Below are 13,250 nucleotides of genomic sequence, written 5' to 3'. Positions count from 1 at the left end.
TCTCTCTCTCTCTCTCTCTCTCTCTCTCTCTCTCTCTCTCTCTCACACACACACACACACACCCCAAATAGGAGCACATACTCATTATTTCCAGCATGTGGAAACAGAGGCAGGAGAATCAGGAAATCAAGGCCATGGAGCAGGAGCCTGAGGTCTAGGACAGCATCGGGGCTCAAATGGAATCACAAACAAACTGGAGGCGTCTCCAGGGCACAGCCCGGCTTATATTTCTGACTAACACAGTCTCATCCTGGCCTTCTGGATAAATACACTCATTGTAGCTAGAAGGATGCTCAGGCTGCCTAGCATGGCATAGGACCATTCCAGGGAGCCTCAGAGATACAGGGTGCGGCTGCCAGAGTCTCCAGCAGTGTCTATTTTCAAGTGGCCTCTACATCCCTATATCCCCCAGCCTGTAGAGACTACCTTTCCCTGATTAACCCTACTGGGGCCTCTAGAACATTCCCATAACTCCAGGTGACATGGCCATGTCTATTTGTAACACGGAGGAGAAGGCAGGGCTTTCTAAGTCATCTTATAGAGCCAATGACCTAAGAATTGAAGAGCATCTGACCCCAAAGAAGAAATTGAACCTCCGTCCATAGGTGGAGACCGACCTCCTCAGCCTCACGCCATACCTGACACTCAGGAGCCAGGCTACCTCTCTATGACCCAGAGGAGAGGCCACACCCACACGCTCACTCACTCCTTCTTTGGGACACTTGCCTGGGTTTTATTCTTCTGAGACCTGCTCCCCACCTCCCCGGCCCCTTTACACTCTCATGACCATTCAGATCCTGCAACACCCATAAGGCGAAACTCCTTCCAGGGCACCCTGCACCCTCACCAGCACCCTTGTGGAGGGAAGAATGCAGTCCGGGGCTTCACATAGGTTAGCCATGCCTGTGGTCCAGTAGGGGCTTATGGCTAACTTGGAAAACTTTTTGTTTTACTTTCTTTACATTTTGTGGTACTGGGGATATAGCCCAAGACCTCCAACATGCGACATAAGCATGCATATGCCCAGCCCCTCCTGCCCTTTTGGGAATCGGAGAAAGTGTATTTTATAGGACTTTAGGTCTTGCACCAACCAGTTGCCTTTGCATAGTTTGGCCTGTTACTTACAAATGGGAGCACCGCAGGCCAGTGTGAGACTTAGAGACGGTGGTGTGAAGGACCCTCTAGGAGAGGAAGCCTGGTCTCTTACCCCAGGTTTTTCATCCCTCACAGACATAGGGTGGTTTTCTTTACATTCACGAGGTTCTGACTTCATTTAATAGGGTGCCTATGCTCGGGAAGGAGGGGACAAATTATCCTGAAGCTGACACTTCTTTACAACAGCGAAAGAATTCCCCGTATGCCAGCCTGGGACTATGCCTTCATCAAAGACTGAGCCTGTGACCTTGTCCATAGCACCTTAGAAAAGACTGACTTCCTAGCTGTGAAGGGAGAAAAGTGAGTCCAGGCTAGAAAGCACCTCCAGATCCCCCTCATGCCTGGTCCCCTGATTCCCTCCAGATCCCCCTCAAGCATGGTCCCCTGATCCTTCCAAAAAATCCCTCATGCCCAGTCCCCTGGTCCCCTCCAGATCTCCCTCATGCCTGGTCCCCTGGTGTTCTCCATCTCCCCATCATGCCTGAGCCTTCAAGAGGCAGGGAAGTGAAGGAGCTCAGTGGTCACAAAGAGTGAAAGTCTCTACAGTACATCCAGACTGGGCGTCACAGATGTCCTTTTCTGGCTCTGGTCTCCCTCAGGGGTCATGACATCTGCTCTGGTTGAAATGCTGGGCCGGGATGATCAAAGGACATCCTGTACTAACAGACCATGGCAGCTGTAAAACTGCCCGGAAGGCAAGCTGAGCAGCCCTGGTGGGCATCTTCAGACCTCTCAGCTCCTTGCCGAGTCCGGCCTGGGCTTCCCAAGGGTCCATTCAGAGCTCAGATGGCTCAAGCTCCAAGTGGAACTGAGGTCAAGACATCCGGGGATGCAACTACGATCGGGATAGGCTGTTGGCTTCAAGCCTCCAGCTCATGAAAGAGCGGAACCCTTTCCCGTGACCCTGCCCCACCTCATCGTTCCTACCTGCTTACTGAACCTGCAGACCTTTGTGAGGAACAACATGGGAAATTGGCCCCCTTGTTACCCGTGAGAAAACAGGCCCAGCACAGGGCCGCTAGCTTTCTATAGCCACACAACTCATTCCTATCTTGGGGATCCGGTCTCTTGTTTCTGAGAAGACAGAGACAGGAGAGGCAGAGGAGAGGAGAGCAAGCTGGAACCTTTATATGGAGGACAGTTATCTCTCCTGATACATTGCTGCTTGGAGTTAGAAGATGGGGAATTTTAAGTTACTCCTTCTCCTTGGTGACACACTACTACATAGACTGAGCCTGTCTCCTAGGGTAGATGCTATTGACCCACGGGGACTCACACACAGACTCCCCGTAGTCCTCTGTGTTCTAATCGTCCCCTACAGGAACCTAGACCTTGGTCTACTTCAGAAGCAACAGGATAGACTGTCACCACTTCTGACCTTTAACCCTGTCACTTCTTAGAGCTGGCCCAAATCCTCCCCCGACCCCCAGTTTGTTATTTTCTTTGATTATTTTTCTTTTCTTCCTTGAACCGGAGGTCTTAGTGCAGACTCCTGGCTAGCCTGGAACTCACCATTCTCAGGGTCTAGCTTCTGCCAAGTTCAAGGACATAGACATGTGCTGTGCTCGCTACCATGCCTGGCTGAAGGCCCCTTTGACAAAGTCATTAAGGCAGCGCAAGGCACAGGCTCCATCCCCATGAGCAGCCCAGTGTGGGCACTTGCTTCTTCCTTAGGGCTCATATTGTAACAACAGCTTTGTGACATTCCTTGCCGGGGATGGGGACGGAGCCACTTCAGGCAGACCACTCCTCAAAGTGGCGTCACAGTGGTGGTGGGGCTACATTTCTTCCCCGCTCTCCTACTGGCTCCTCCGATGGCTGCGATAGAGCTGGCCCCTTCTCAGAGCCTCCTTTTTCTATCCGGAAGACGGAAGGAAGGAAATGACCTCTAAAGGCTCTCTTGCAACTGAACCTGAATTTTTACCACTCGCTGAGCCTGGTCCTTCTTGCTGCTGGATGCCCTCAGCCCACTGTTGACTTGCTTATGCTTACTCTCTGGGCAGGAACTCTGCTTAAGCAAAAAAAAAAAAAAAAAAAAAAAAAACAAACCTCGCTACAGAGACTATGTATTCCAACCCCCCATGGTGGAATCTTTCTCAAGGGCTGCTGCCACCCTGGCCACAGGACCTAGCTCCGGTAGGAAGACACAGAGGAGGAGCCCCTGGGAGAACAGTGCACTGCTTGGGTTATCTACAGGGTGGCTGAGAAGAGGCCTCCAGGAAGAACTTCTTTCCACATAAGTCACTTCACAGAAAAGTCACCATAAAAAAAAAAAAAAAAAAAAAAAAAAAAAAAAAAAACCTCTGTGTAGCCAGCCCCTAATACAGGCAGAGTCCTCTCAGACCTAGGAGGAATATAATTTGCATAGAAGTCCAAATGACTCACTGTGTGGCATTTGGCCAAGTCACTTCCCCTCTCTGGGTCACCCTCCTAAGGCACACACTGGGGAAAGACTGGTGGTGGCAGAGGCGGGTTTCTAGTTGAGGTTCTGTGGTTCCCAGTGGCTCCCCACCCACCTCAGATCATACACAGGCAGATGTATGAAGAATAGCTCACACAGTGGCAGCATGCCATATCAGAACCAGGCTACTCTGTTCCATACGGCTGCCTACAGACAGCCTCAACACACGACCTGGGGAGTACTCTGGACTTTTAGGGATAAGCCAGACAGGCATGGCCACCTCCAGCTCTGTAAAGACTCAGATGGAGTCCCAGAGTCCTGCCCTTTGAACCCACGGATCAAGCCTTACGCACAGATGTAACCCCCTGGCTCACCGGAGTGGAATTCTGATGGCGATGTATCGGTCGATGGCAATAGCCAAGAGGCTGAAGATGGAACTCTGAGTGAGGACCAGGACAAAGCAGGCGAAGAAGAGGCAGCCGTGGCAGGCAGCACAGAAGCCGGTGCTGATGGTGATGGCGAATGGGATGGCGAGCACGCCCACCGCGATGTCAGCCGCCGCCAGCGATACCACGAAGAAGTTGGTGACATTCTGCAGGTTGCTGTTGATCCACACGGCCCAGCACACAAGCACGTTACCCAGGATGGCCAGCACAGCAATGGCCAGCTCCACCATGATGTACACCGAGGAGCCCATGGCGGGAGAAGCCACACTTGGGCGGGCTCAGCAAGGATGCGGGCCTGGGCCAGCTCTCGGTCCATAGCTGCAGCCCAGCCGTCCACCCACTCAAACCCCGCAGCCCTTTCCTCACAAGAGCCGCGAGCGTTCCCAGAGAGAGCCTCCCAAAGGCTTTCTCACAGATGATTCTGTAGCTCCTGAAACCATGACTTCTACAGGGGATGGGTCCCGGCTCCACTCAGCTTCCGGGTTTCGAGATACCTGTAAAGAGAGAGTCCCGGTGAAGAGCTGAAGCACCCTGGCCACTTCAGATTTTCTGTCCAAGATCTTCACCCAACCCTTCTCAGGGACCGTTCCTTCTCCAGTCTCTTCAGGGCAGACACAGGGGAGAATACAGACAGAACCAGAATTTCCTACTGACCTGTCCCCATTACCAAAGATCCATCTTTCTCACCCCAGGTACTATAGTCACTCATTCTCCAGGCTAGAATTAGCGGCTGAAGATTTTCCTGTTGGTTTTGGTTTGCTTTAATCTATGGGAGCAAGTTAAAGTCAAGGCAAGTTGGTGTTTATGTTGGCATCCCTTATGTAGCTTTTCAAACTTCCTATAGCCACCTGGCCAGTCCTCTGGGCCTCTACACTATCACCAGTCCCGTAAGAACCCTCCTTCCAGAAGGTTCTTTCCTCACTGGGCTTTCCACATCCCACCTGCCCCCTGCCTTCTCACAAGGAGCCATCCTCCAAGCCCAGTTTATTTTGCTCCGTCCCTTCAGGACACTACCATCCCCACCTGAGAGACACCCCTGCCCCTAAGGTCACCTCAGACACGCCCCAAGAGCTCCTTTCTGGAGAGATCTGGGAGCCTTCCAATCCTATCCTCCAGTTCCTGCAAGTAGGCATCCTTACCCTTGTAGGCAGCAAGAGCAGGGTCCAAGCCAAACCCACAGCTCAGAGAGATCGAGAATGCTCCTGCCAGCAGGGTGCACAGCCAGGCAGGGCCTCGCTGTGATTGCTTCCCTCCTCTGAGGGATCCTCCTCCCGCTTCCCTCCCACACCTTGCCTCTCCTGTCCCTCTGCCTACCTAGCTGAGGTAGGGAATGCTGCTTAGAAAAACAGGTGCTCAGTAAGGGACTCATTGGAGGACCGTGGACAAGAATGCTTCTTGTTCCCGGGCCTCAGTTTCTCCAGTCACACTGTAACACCTTTGGGTCCCAGATGATACCAGGGGCTCGTTTCAGCGCTTATCCATAGACTTGGAAAGGCTACCCTAGAGTCACAGTGTCAGCTCACGGGAAGAGCTGAGACCCCTGGAAAGGGAAAGTCTTGCTCTCTGTAGCGGGGCCCCAGCCGAGCCCAAACTCCCAGGCTTTGCTCCCCGAACTTGCAAAACCTCAACGTAAGCAGAACTCTCCCAATAGCCTGTTATTCCCCAGGCAAGAACCAAAGGATCCCACAACACTCCCACTCCACCCTCCAATTCACCCTTTTCAGTGCTTGACCTGCATGGAACCTCGGGTGTGCCTGCTAGGAACAAGAAACTAGAGGCTAATTTTCAGACCCCTGCGTGTAGACAAATCCTTCCTTCTTCTCTCCTCAGGGAGAGGATGGATGAGTGGAACAGGAGGCCTGGGGAGAAGGGTCTTCTCCACCTGAAATTGGCCGAGAGGTAAAATAGAGGGCTAAAAGAAATGACCCTCACGTTTGCTCCCGTGATGTTGCCAGTGCTTCAATCTAGAGACAGCGTGGATACAGCTGCGGCTTGTCCTTTGTCATCTACGAGGCTGATACTGAAGGAGAAGACAAGGTCTCCAGCAACTGACGGGAATTACTGTCCCTAAGTGATGCCGTTGCTCCTAAGGTCAGGCAGAGACACCTATGGCTAAGTCCTGGTGAGTCCCAGCTTTGAACAAGCTACTTGCCAACGAGCTGCTGGTAACGCACGTTCCGGACAGAACAGCCAGATCTGGTACGGGTGCCACCTCTGGGTACATACCATGTCCCTCTGCGTTCATGACTTACAGTTTACAGCGGCATTCATCAGGGGTCCATCTGGCCACAACAGGTCCATGACTAAAATAGCTCCTGTTCTAGCAGTCAAACTTGAAGCAGCAGCAACAGGCCCACTGTCCATTCAGGCCCCATCAGTCCCAGTGAGACCCTGAAGAGCTGCTGTAGCCCATGAATCCTGACTCTCCCGACTGGCATCTCCACCTACACCCCTTGGGGCTTCTCTAGTGGAATCATCACTGGAGGGCACTGAAGCAGTCTGCAATCAGACCAGCCCATGCTAAGAGGCTGGCCCAGGCCTTAACATTCTTCCATCCTTAGTGTCCCTAGTGGGACACAGCGGAGCATAAACATTTCTGTCGAGGTGAGATGGCTCCATCCCTAAGCCTAAAGCCTTGCTGCTGCTTCTGGTCACACCACCGGTATTGTCCCCCAAGTAACAACACTGACTCCATAGCCACCAGGACACCAGCTATGCAGGGGCCTAACCCAGGCCTTTTTTTTTTTTTTTTTTTTTTTTTTTTTGCTGAAGTTCTCCCAGGCGCTCTGGTACCTGCCTGAGTATTGCCAGTTCTCAAAGCTCCTTGTGTTCCATGCTGGGCCCGTGTTGGATATTTCTGGATCCCTGCACTCGTCCTGACTGCGCTGAGGCTGTTCTGCTGGTCTCCAGTCTCAACACAGCTGGCCCTCCTGCCAGGCTGCCTCGAATTGGCTGAGGATGCGCTAGAGGTTTCTATCCCAGGGCCCTTTCCTCTGCCCTTCCTTCAACATTCCTGAGGGCCCTTAGTTATTGTTACACATCCCAGGGGGAAGCTCCTCTGATCCTGGGGCCACCTGGGCAGCTGCCAAACCCCAATCTTCTTTTCCTTTGTGCCTTCCCCAGCCCCAAATTCGGAGGATCAGTAGAGCTCTGAGACATTCTCAGGACAGACAGGAGGGAGGAGCCCTGCGGGCGAAGGCTGCGGCGGCTGTCTAGCTGTAGGCACACAGCTAAACAGCTCAGGGCCAGGGCACCTTGACTTGTAGCTTTTCTAAAGGTAGTATGAACAACGTTTGCACTGGGACAATCCAAGCCTACTAAGGTTTCACTGACCGGACTGAGCAACACTCAGGGCCAAGAGATGCTAGCTGCGGCTGCGCCACTAAGCCCCGTGTTCTCCAGGTGGCCGTGGATCTGAAGACTCCACTGAGCCCGGTTGAAGAACTCATGCATGTGGATGGCATTTTGGAAAGTGGCTGAAAGCTATGTCCCTGATGGCCTGGTAAACTCAATCTTTTAGACGAGGCGCCAGAACCCAAACAGGTGAAAAGGCTCACGGCTCTACCAGGAACGTTAAAGGGTGGCTTAGCCCTTAGGGAATGCCAACGGATGCTGTAGGAGACCTTCCTCCTTGTGAAGCTTCCGGAGCACTAGTTCTTACTTAACCTGTGGGTCTCGACCCTTTTGGAAAACCTCTATCTCCCAAAATATTTACACTGTGATTCATAACAGGAACAAAATTAGTTGTGAAGTAGCAACGGAAATAATTTTATGGTTGGGGGGGGGAGGTCACTCCAACATGAGGAACTGTATTAAAGGGTTGCAGCATTAGGAAGGTTGAGAACCGCTGTTCCAGGGTCACAGGAAGGTTTGGGGCCCAGGAGAAGGGGCCAGTGTAGAGCCAGGATCTAGCAATTTCCTATCCCTCCCTGTTGGCTCCATCAGACTAATCCTTGAGTCATCTGTTGCTAGCCCAGAGGGGAAATTAAATATTAATAATACGTTTCCTTATGATGGTCCTCTGTTGGGGACAGAGTAGAGCGCAGACACTGTCCCATGTCACCTCTAGGCACATGCTGCGTCACATGCTGTGGGACATGCGTCCAGAGGCTTGAAGGAACAGCCGCTTGGCCGCCCAGCATTCAGCTTCAGCATTGCTGCCTCTTCCTCCCCACTCCCCCCCCCCCGATCCTGAACCAGGCACTTTAATTAAAATCATTTAATCCCAACCCACATCTCTCCTGAGCCACCCGAAGCTCTGTGTACACAGGCCCAGGTGGTGGCTCCAGACCCTGCTAGATGTGTCTACGAGCTCACAGGCAGGGCTGCACATACTGCTCCTGCTCCGGCCAAGCAGAGGAAACAGGGCAGTACAGACACCGCCCAGTGCAGCTGCAGTGGGTTTTGTCCTGGGTTCTAGCATCCCAGCCTTACCATTTTGTTTTGCGACAGGTTCCTTGTAGCCCAGGCTGGCCTCAAGCTTGCTAGGTAGCCAGGCATAGTCTTGAACTCGTGATCCTCCCATTTCTACCCACTAAGTGACAGTTTCACTGGCATGTGCTATCACCCCAGGCTGCTTCTTCCTCATGGGGACAATGATCACCAGCTACCTAGTTTTCTGTGTCACGGGGATCTCTATCAGCTGCCTCCGTTGCTCCCTTCGGCCCTGGGGTCTACTGCAGGTGTCTCAAAAGACAAGAGCTCTGGGAATTCTTCAATAACAGCTGCCACCTTAGAGATTCAGATAGCTTGGGTCCTGGCTGGTGGCAGAGAAGTTGTGACAAGCTCTGTCTGGACCCTAGGACCTCAGCTCCCACTTCAGATGAGCCACAAACTGGAATTCAGAATGCAAGAAACCGAGACCGTAAAAGATGTGTTGTGTACCTTTTATCCTAGCGCTCTAGAGGCAGAGACCGGTTAGTGGGTCTCTGAGAGGTGGGGACATCCTGCCTCAAAAACAAAAAACAAACAAACAAACAAACAAACAAACAAACAAAAAAGGCCATGAAATAAAAAATACCAAACATCAAATCCACAGGAGAGGGAGGTATAGCCTATGCAGCAATTATTTTGATAACTCAAAAAGGAAGAGCCATAAACAAGAAGGATAGTTATTAGACTCACTGGCACTCAAGAGCAAAGACGAGCAAGAAGCACAAAGCCTTGAGCAAGAAAGACAGGGGCCAAAATAAAGAGCACACTGTATGTGACAAGCTTTGGGCCTGCAGGTAAAGTTGAGGACCCAGGCAGTGGTGGCCGGAAGAGAAAACATGGAGGAGTTCTTACTGGAATCAGAGACAACATTTAGATTGAGGAGATTCAACATCTGTCCTTCCATTTGGGTGGAATGACATCAAGCCAAGAATCACAGGAGGATGGACTGGGACCTCCGCCACCCAAAGAACAGCCATGTAGTGGCTCAGCAGTAACTGGAGCTTGCAGGAAGAACCACCCCCCACCCCAAACCTACCATACCCCACCCTAACACATCGCTCCACAAGATGGGTCACTCCTGGGGTTGCCTAATGCCGCACTGACTGACTATGGGGTCTGGGTCTCTTTTCCCTTTCTGATCCCTCTAGAACTGCACAGCACCCAAATTCTAATACTTGGTAAAAGCTGGGCCCTGAGTATACAAGCAGGTGACCAGTAAGTCCCTCCCCCAACAACCATGGGTGGGAGGGACCATGTGGCTGCTGCTGTGTTCCTGGGGACAGGATGTGGGCAGGAAGGGAGAACCAGCCCTCTGCAACTGGAGGCCAGGGCACTAGCATGCCCTGCTAAATAACTCCACCTCCACCAGCCAGGAGCCAGGCTACCTCAGTCTAGAGTCCAGACTCGAGACTCCCAGCCATATCTCTCTTCTCTCCCACGGAGAGCCCTAGGGTGGACCCTGACATCCCCACTTGTCTAGGTCTGGTACCCAGAGAGAACCACAGGTTCCCAGTCCTACCTCAGGTACCACTTATCCATTGCAGACTGGTTCTCCAGGTAAAGCCCTTCCCTGGATCCAGGCCTCTCAGAAGTGCCGGGAGAGTAGCCTGCGGTGGGAGCTTCCCAGGTGGCGTCCATGCAAGGTCCACGCCAGTCTTCCCCCACCAACCCCACTGTGCCTTGGCTTCTCCATGGGCACGGGTCATGGTAAGAGCATCCCATGAAAGCCTCAACATCTGTGCCTCCCATAAATAGTGGATGACAGGTACGGTACCTCCTGGGAAGAGAACAAGGGATCCCTAGGTGTACACTAGAAGCGAGGGATGCGGGCTCACTGCTGTGGTCCTTAGGACAGAGATGGGATGATGCAGCCATAGAGGCTGAAGGGAAAGAGCAGGCAGCGCTGGACCAGCCTGAGTATGATCCACCTGAACCTGATCACTGTTCATCCTTCTGTCCATTAGTGCTTCCACTAGCCTGGCTCTTGGATCCCGGCTCCCGGAGGCCATTGTGAGGGCCAAACCAAAGATTCCTGCAGCTAGAGCCTCTGAACAGAGACGTGTCACATAAAGTTAGAGGTAGCCCTGGAAAGCAGCACAAGTCCCGTCTTCCTGGTGCCCTGTCCCTTCCCAGGCCTGGACTAAGGGCAGCTTCTCTCCCCCAGTCCATCCCTGCTTGGCACCTGGCAGGATCTCAGGGCTGGGACCTCCCTCTCTGTACCACATGGCTCCTTCTTCCTTATCTCAGGCTCTGGGCCTTACTCTGGGCATGAGCAGTCTCCAGGGGCTCCTCTCTGAACCTTTAATCTTCCCCTACTATCGGGGTCCCAGTGTGGACCTTGGTCCTATTCTCAGGTTCTGTGTCACCTCTCCTCCTTCCCACGTACAGACTACTTTCCTCCACTGAGTTTGCCGGGTCATGATCATCTACCCTTTCATGGTCCCCAGTGTGTCCCACAGCCCAGATTCTTCCCTGGCAGTTGGAGAAATTCTCTTTTACCAGCTCAGTACTTGCCTATAGCAAAATCCTCACCTCTTCAACTACTCCATCACATTCACCAAAACTTCCTACCTGTGTCCACCTATCTCTAGAGGAGACCCCTGGCCTGCTCTCTAGCATACCTGCCCCCAACCCCAGCCACCGCTGCCGCCACCTCTTCCCCTGAACCTGTCCCACACCCAACCAAAAACTGTCTTTTTAATTCCCCTCTCTCCTCCCCTCTATACCCTTGTGTGTTAGCATTACTAAGAATACCATTCCTCTACAGGAGGGAAAATCGTTTCCCAGGACAGTGCCCTTCTCTCAACCACCTAGTTAGTGTGCATCAAGGGGCCAAGTTCAAACTCCAGGTTGGGACACCAAAAAATCTTTGGCCCATCAGCAGAACGCTGGAGATCACCCACTGCTTCTTCTGCCTGGCCCACAGTTTGTCTCATACTACTTGTGTGGGCTGACCTTAGCCTAACTTCAAGCCATGAGCAGGAAGGCTAGCCCAGCCCAGAACAGTCACGGTCAACCTCTAAGGGAATGCACACTGACTAGGGGTTGCTCAAGAGACACTAGAACTTGAGAGAACCCGGGAAGTCCCAGAATGTAAGGGGCTGAGCTTTGAGATCTTGATACCATACTCAGGGACCCACCGATCTTTGAGCAGTGACTACAGAACCAACCGATCTTTGAGCAGCGACTACAGAACCAAACAGGCAGAGCCTTCCTAACACCCTGTTCCAAAAAAGCTCTCCATCATCATCTTAAGGGTCCTGACACCTAGGGCATCCTTGGTTGGGTGTGGGCAATCTCCTGAAAGCACGCGGGGTCTGGGAGCACAGAGGGAGCTGGGCAGTAGAGGCAGAGATGGGGCAACCAGCACCGAGTTCCAGGTAGAAGGACAGAGAACAGGCTCCCATCTCAGGGAGACAAAGTGCAGTCTATGGTTGGATAAGGAGAAGGGTCCAAATCCCGCCTGAGCCATCAGGTGAATACACGCTCTGCCTGCCCCAGTCCTGGAAAGGAGTCCTGGCGATTGTCTGCCTGCTGCATCTGTCTCTCTGGACCACTGTAAATTCCTGCTCCTCCCATTACATGGGCGGGCAAGATTAGTCTAAAGGTTCCAAAGGCAGTGCCCATCCTCTGCCAAACCCTTGAGAGTTGTTACCGTTCCCGCCATTTCCACCCCTGCTTTGGGTACCCCCAGGCACCCACCCTGTTGTCCGCTGGACTCTCCGCAGTGCCCTAAGTTCCCGCCACCACAGTCAACAGGATGCTCCCCTCCCCTGGGTTCCAAACTCCCCTGCTCTTGCCGTGCCTTCCCCGCAGCAGCCTGGTGCCCGCTTGAACCCCTAACCCGAGAGTCTGACCCGCCTACCTCCGGCCGCGCCTCGACGTCCGCAGGCTAGCTTTGGTAGGGACGCGCCCTAAAGGGACTTGTGTGCTTGCAGGTTCGGTCCCCTCCGCGCGGGGACAAATCGACGGCTGTAGCCGCGCGGGTCGCCGGCGGGTCTAGACGACTGTAAGGCATCCCGCTACCCTGCCTTACTCGAGTCCCTTTCTCCCTAGCTGCCCTTGAGCACTTTCCGGTCGCCGAGGACCGCCCCGATGGCACCACACCTGAGATGTGACCGCGCCGAGGACCCGGGCCGCTCCCGCTCCCGAAGTGGTCAGGGCAGGCTCGGACCTCGGCACCCGCGGACTCCTCTCCCGACAGCAGGAAGGAAGGGTCGGAGGTAGCGGCGGGCGCTCCGAGGGGCGGGAGGACCCTGGTCCGCTCAGACCTCTAGGCCGCGCAGCCTCCGACGGCCACAACCGCCAAGACGCCCACCCGAAAACCCCCAGGGCCCCCGGGACCCAGGACCCCCGCTGACCTGCCTCTTGCTCTGGCTCCCACCGTCTCAGCGACCGCTCAGGCTCCAGCTCTGGCCGCGCCGCTCATGGGCGCACCCTGCAGGCGACTTCGAAACCAGCGCTGCTCCCGCCCCGCCCCGCTGCTGGGGGAAACCGAGGCCTTGAGGCGGGAACCGGAGGAAACTGTCTCTGGGAGGGCGAGGTGGTGATGGGTCCGGCAGCAAAGCACCCTTCGCCCCAACGTGGGCGCTTCTGGTCCACGCGTCCTGACCGCCTCCTCCAGCGCCACTCCCACCCCCACCCGAGTGCCCCCACCCATGAAGCCTTGGCGCCCCACCCCTCTCCGGTGGCTCCTCCACAAGGCATTAGGCTGCCTTATGCCACTCTGGTCCTCCCAGTTTTGCCCTTTATCAGAGCTAAGCTGCCCTGATGCTGTTATGACCCAAGCTGCTCCACACCGGACTCTAGGCCGG

At 53.9% G+C, this 13,250-nt stretch overlaps 1 protein-coding gene across 1 annotated transcript in view; it reads right to left on the bottom strand.

The window, feature by feature from the left end:
- The window catches only part of Adora2a (adenosine A2a receptor), a 17,409-nt gene extending 4,341 nt beyond the window's left edge, over window positions 1-13,068 (bottom strand). Inside the window, exons 1-2 of the mRNA XM_021205369.1 lie at window positions 12,798-13,068; window positions 3,931-4,496 (exon numbers count right to left, since the gene is read on the bottom strand). Coding sequence (XP_021061028.1) covers window positions 3,931-4,253 — 323 coding nt within the window. The 5' untranslated portion in view covers window positions 4,254-4,496; window positions 12,798-13,068. The remainder of the gene's footprint in view (window positions 1-3,930; window positions 4,497-12,797) is intronic.
- Window positions 13,069-13,250: the final 182 nt, after the last annotated feature.

This window comes from Mus pahari, chromosome 9 (assembly GCF_900095145.1).
Source record: "Mus pahari chromosome 9, PAHARI_EIJ_v1.1, whole genome shotgun sequence".
In the NCBI taxonomy this organism is placed as follows: domain Eukaryota; kingdom Metazoa; phylum Chordata; class Mammalia; order Rodentia; family Muridae; genus Mus; species Mus pahari.
The sequence above is the reverse complement of the archived record's forward strand: the minus strand, read 5'-3'. Positions and strand labels throughout refer to the sequence as shown.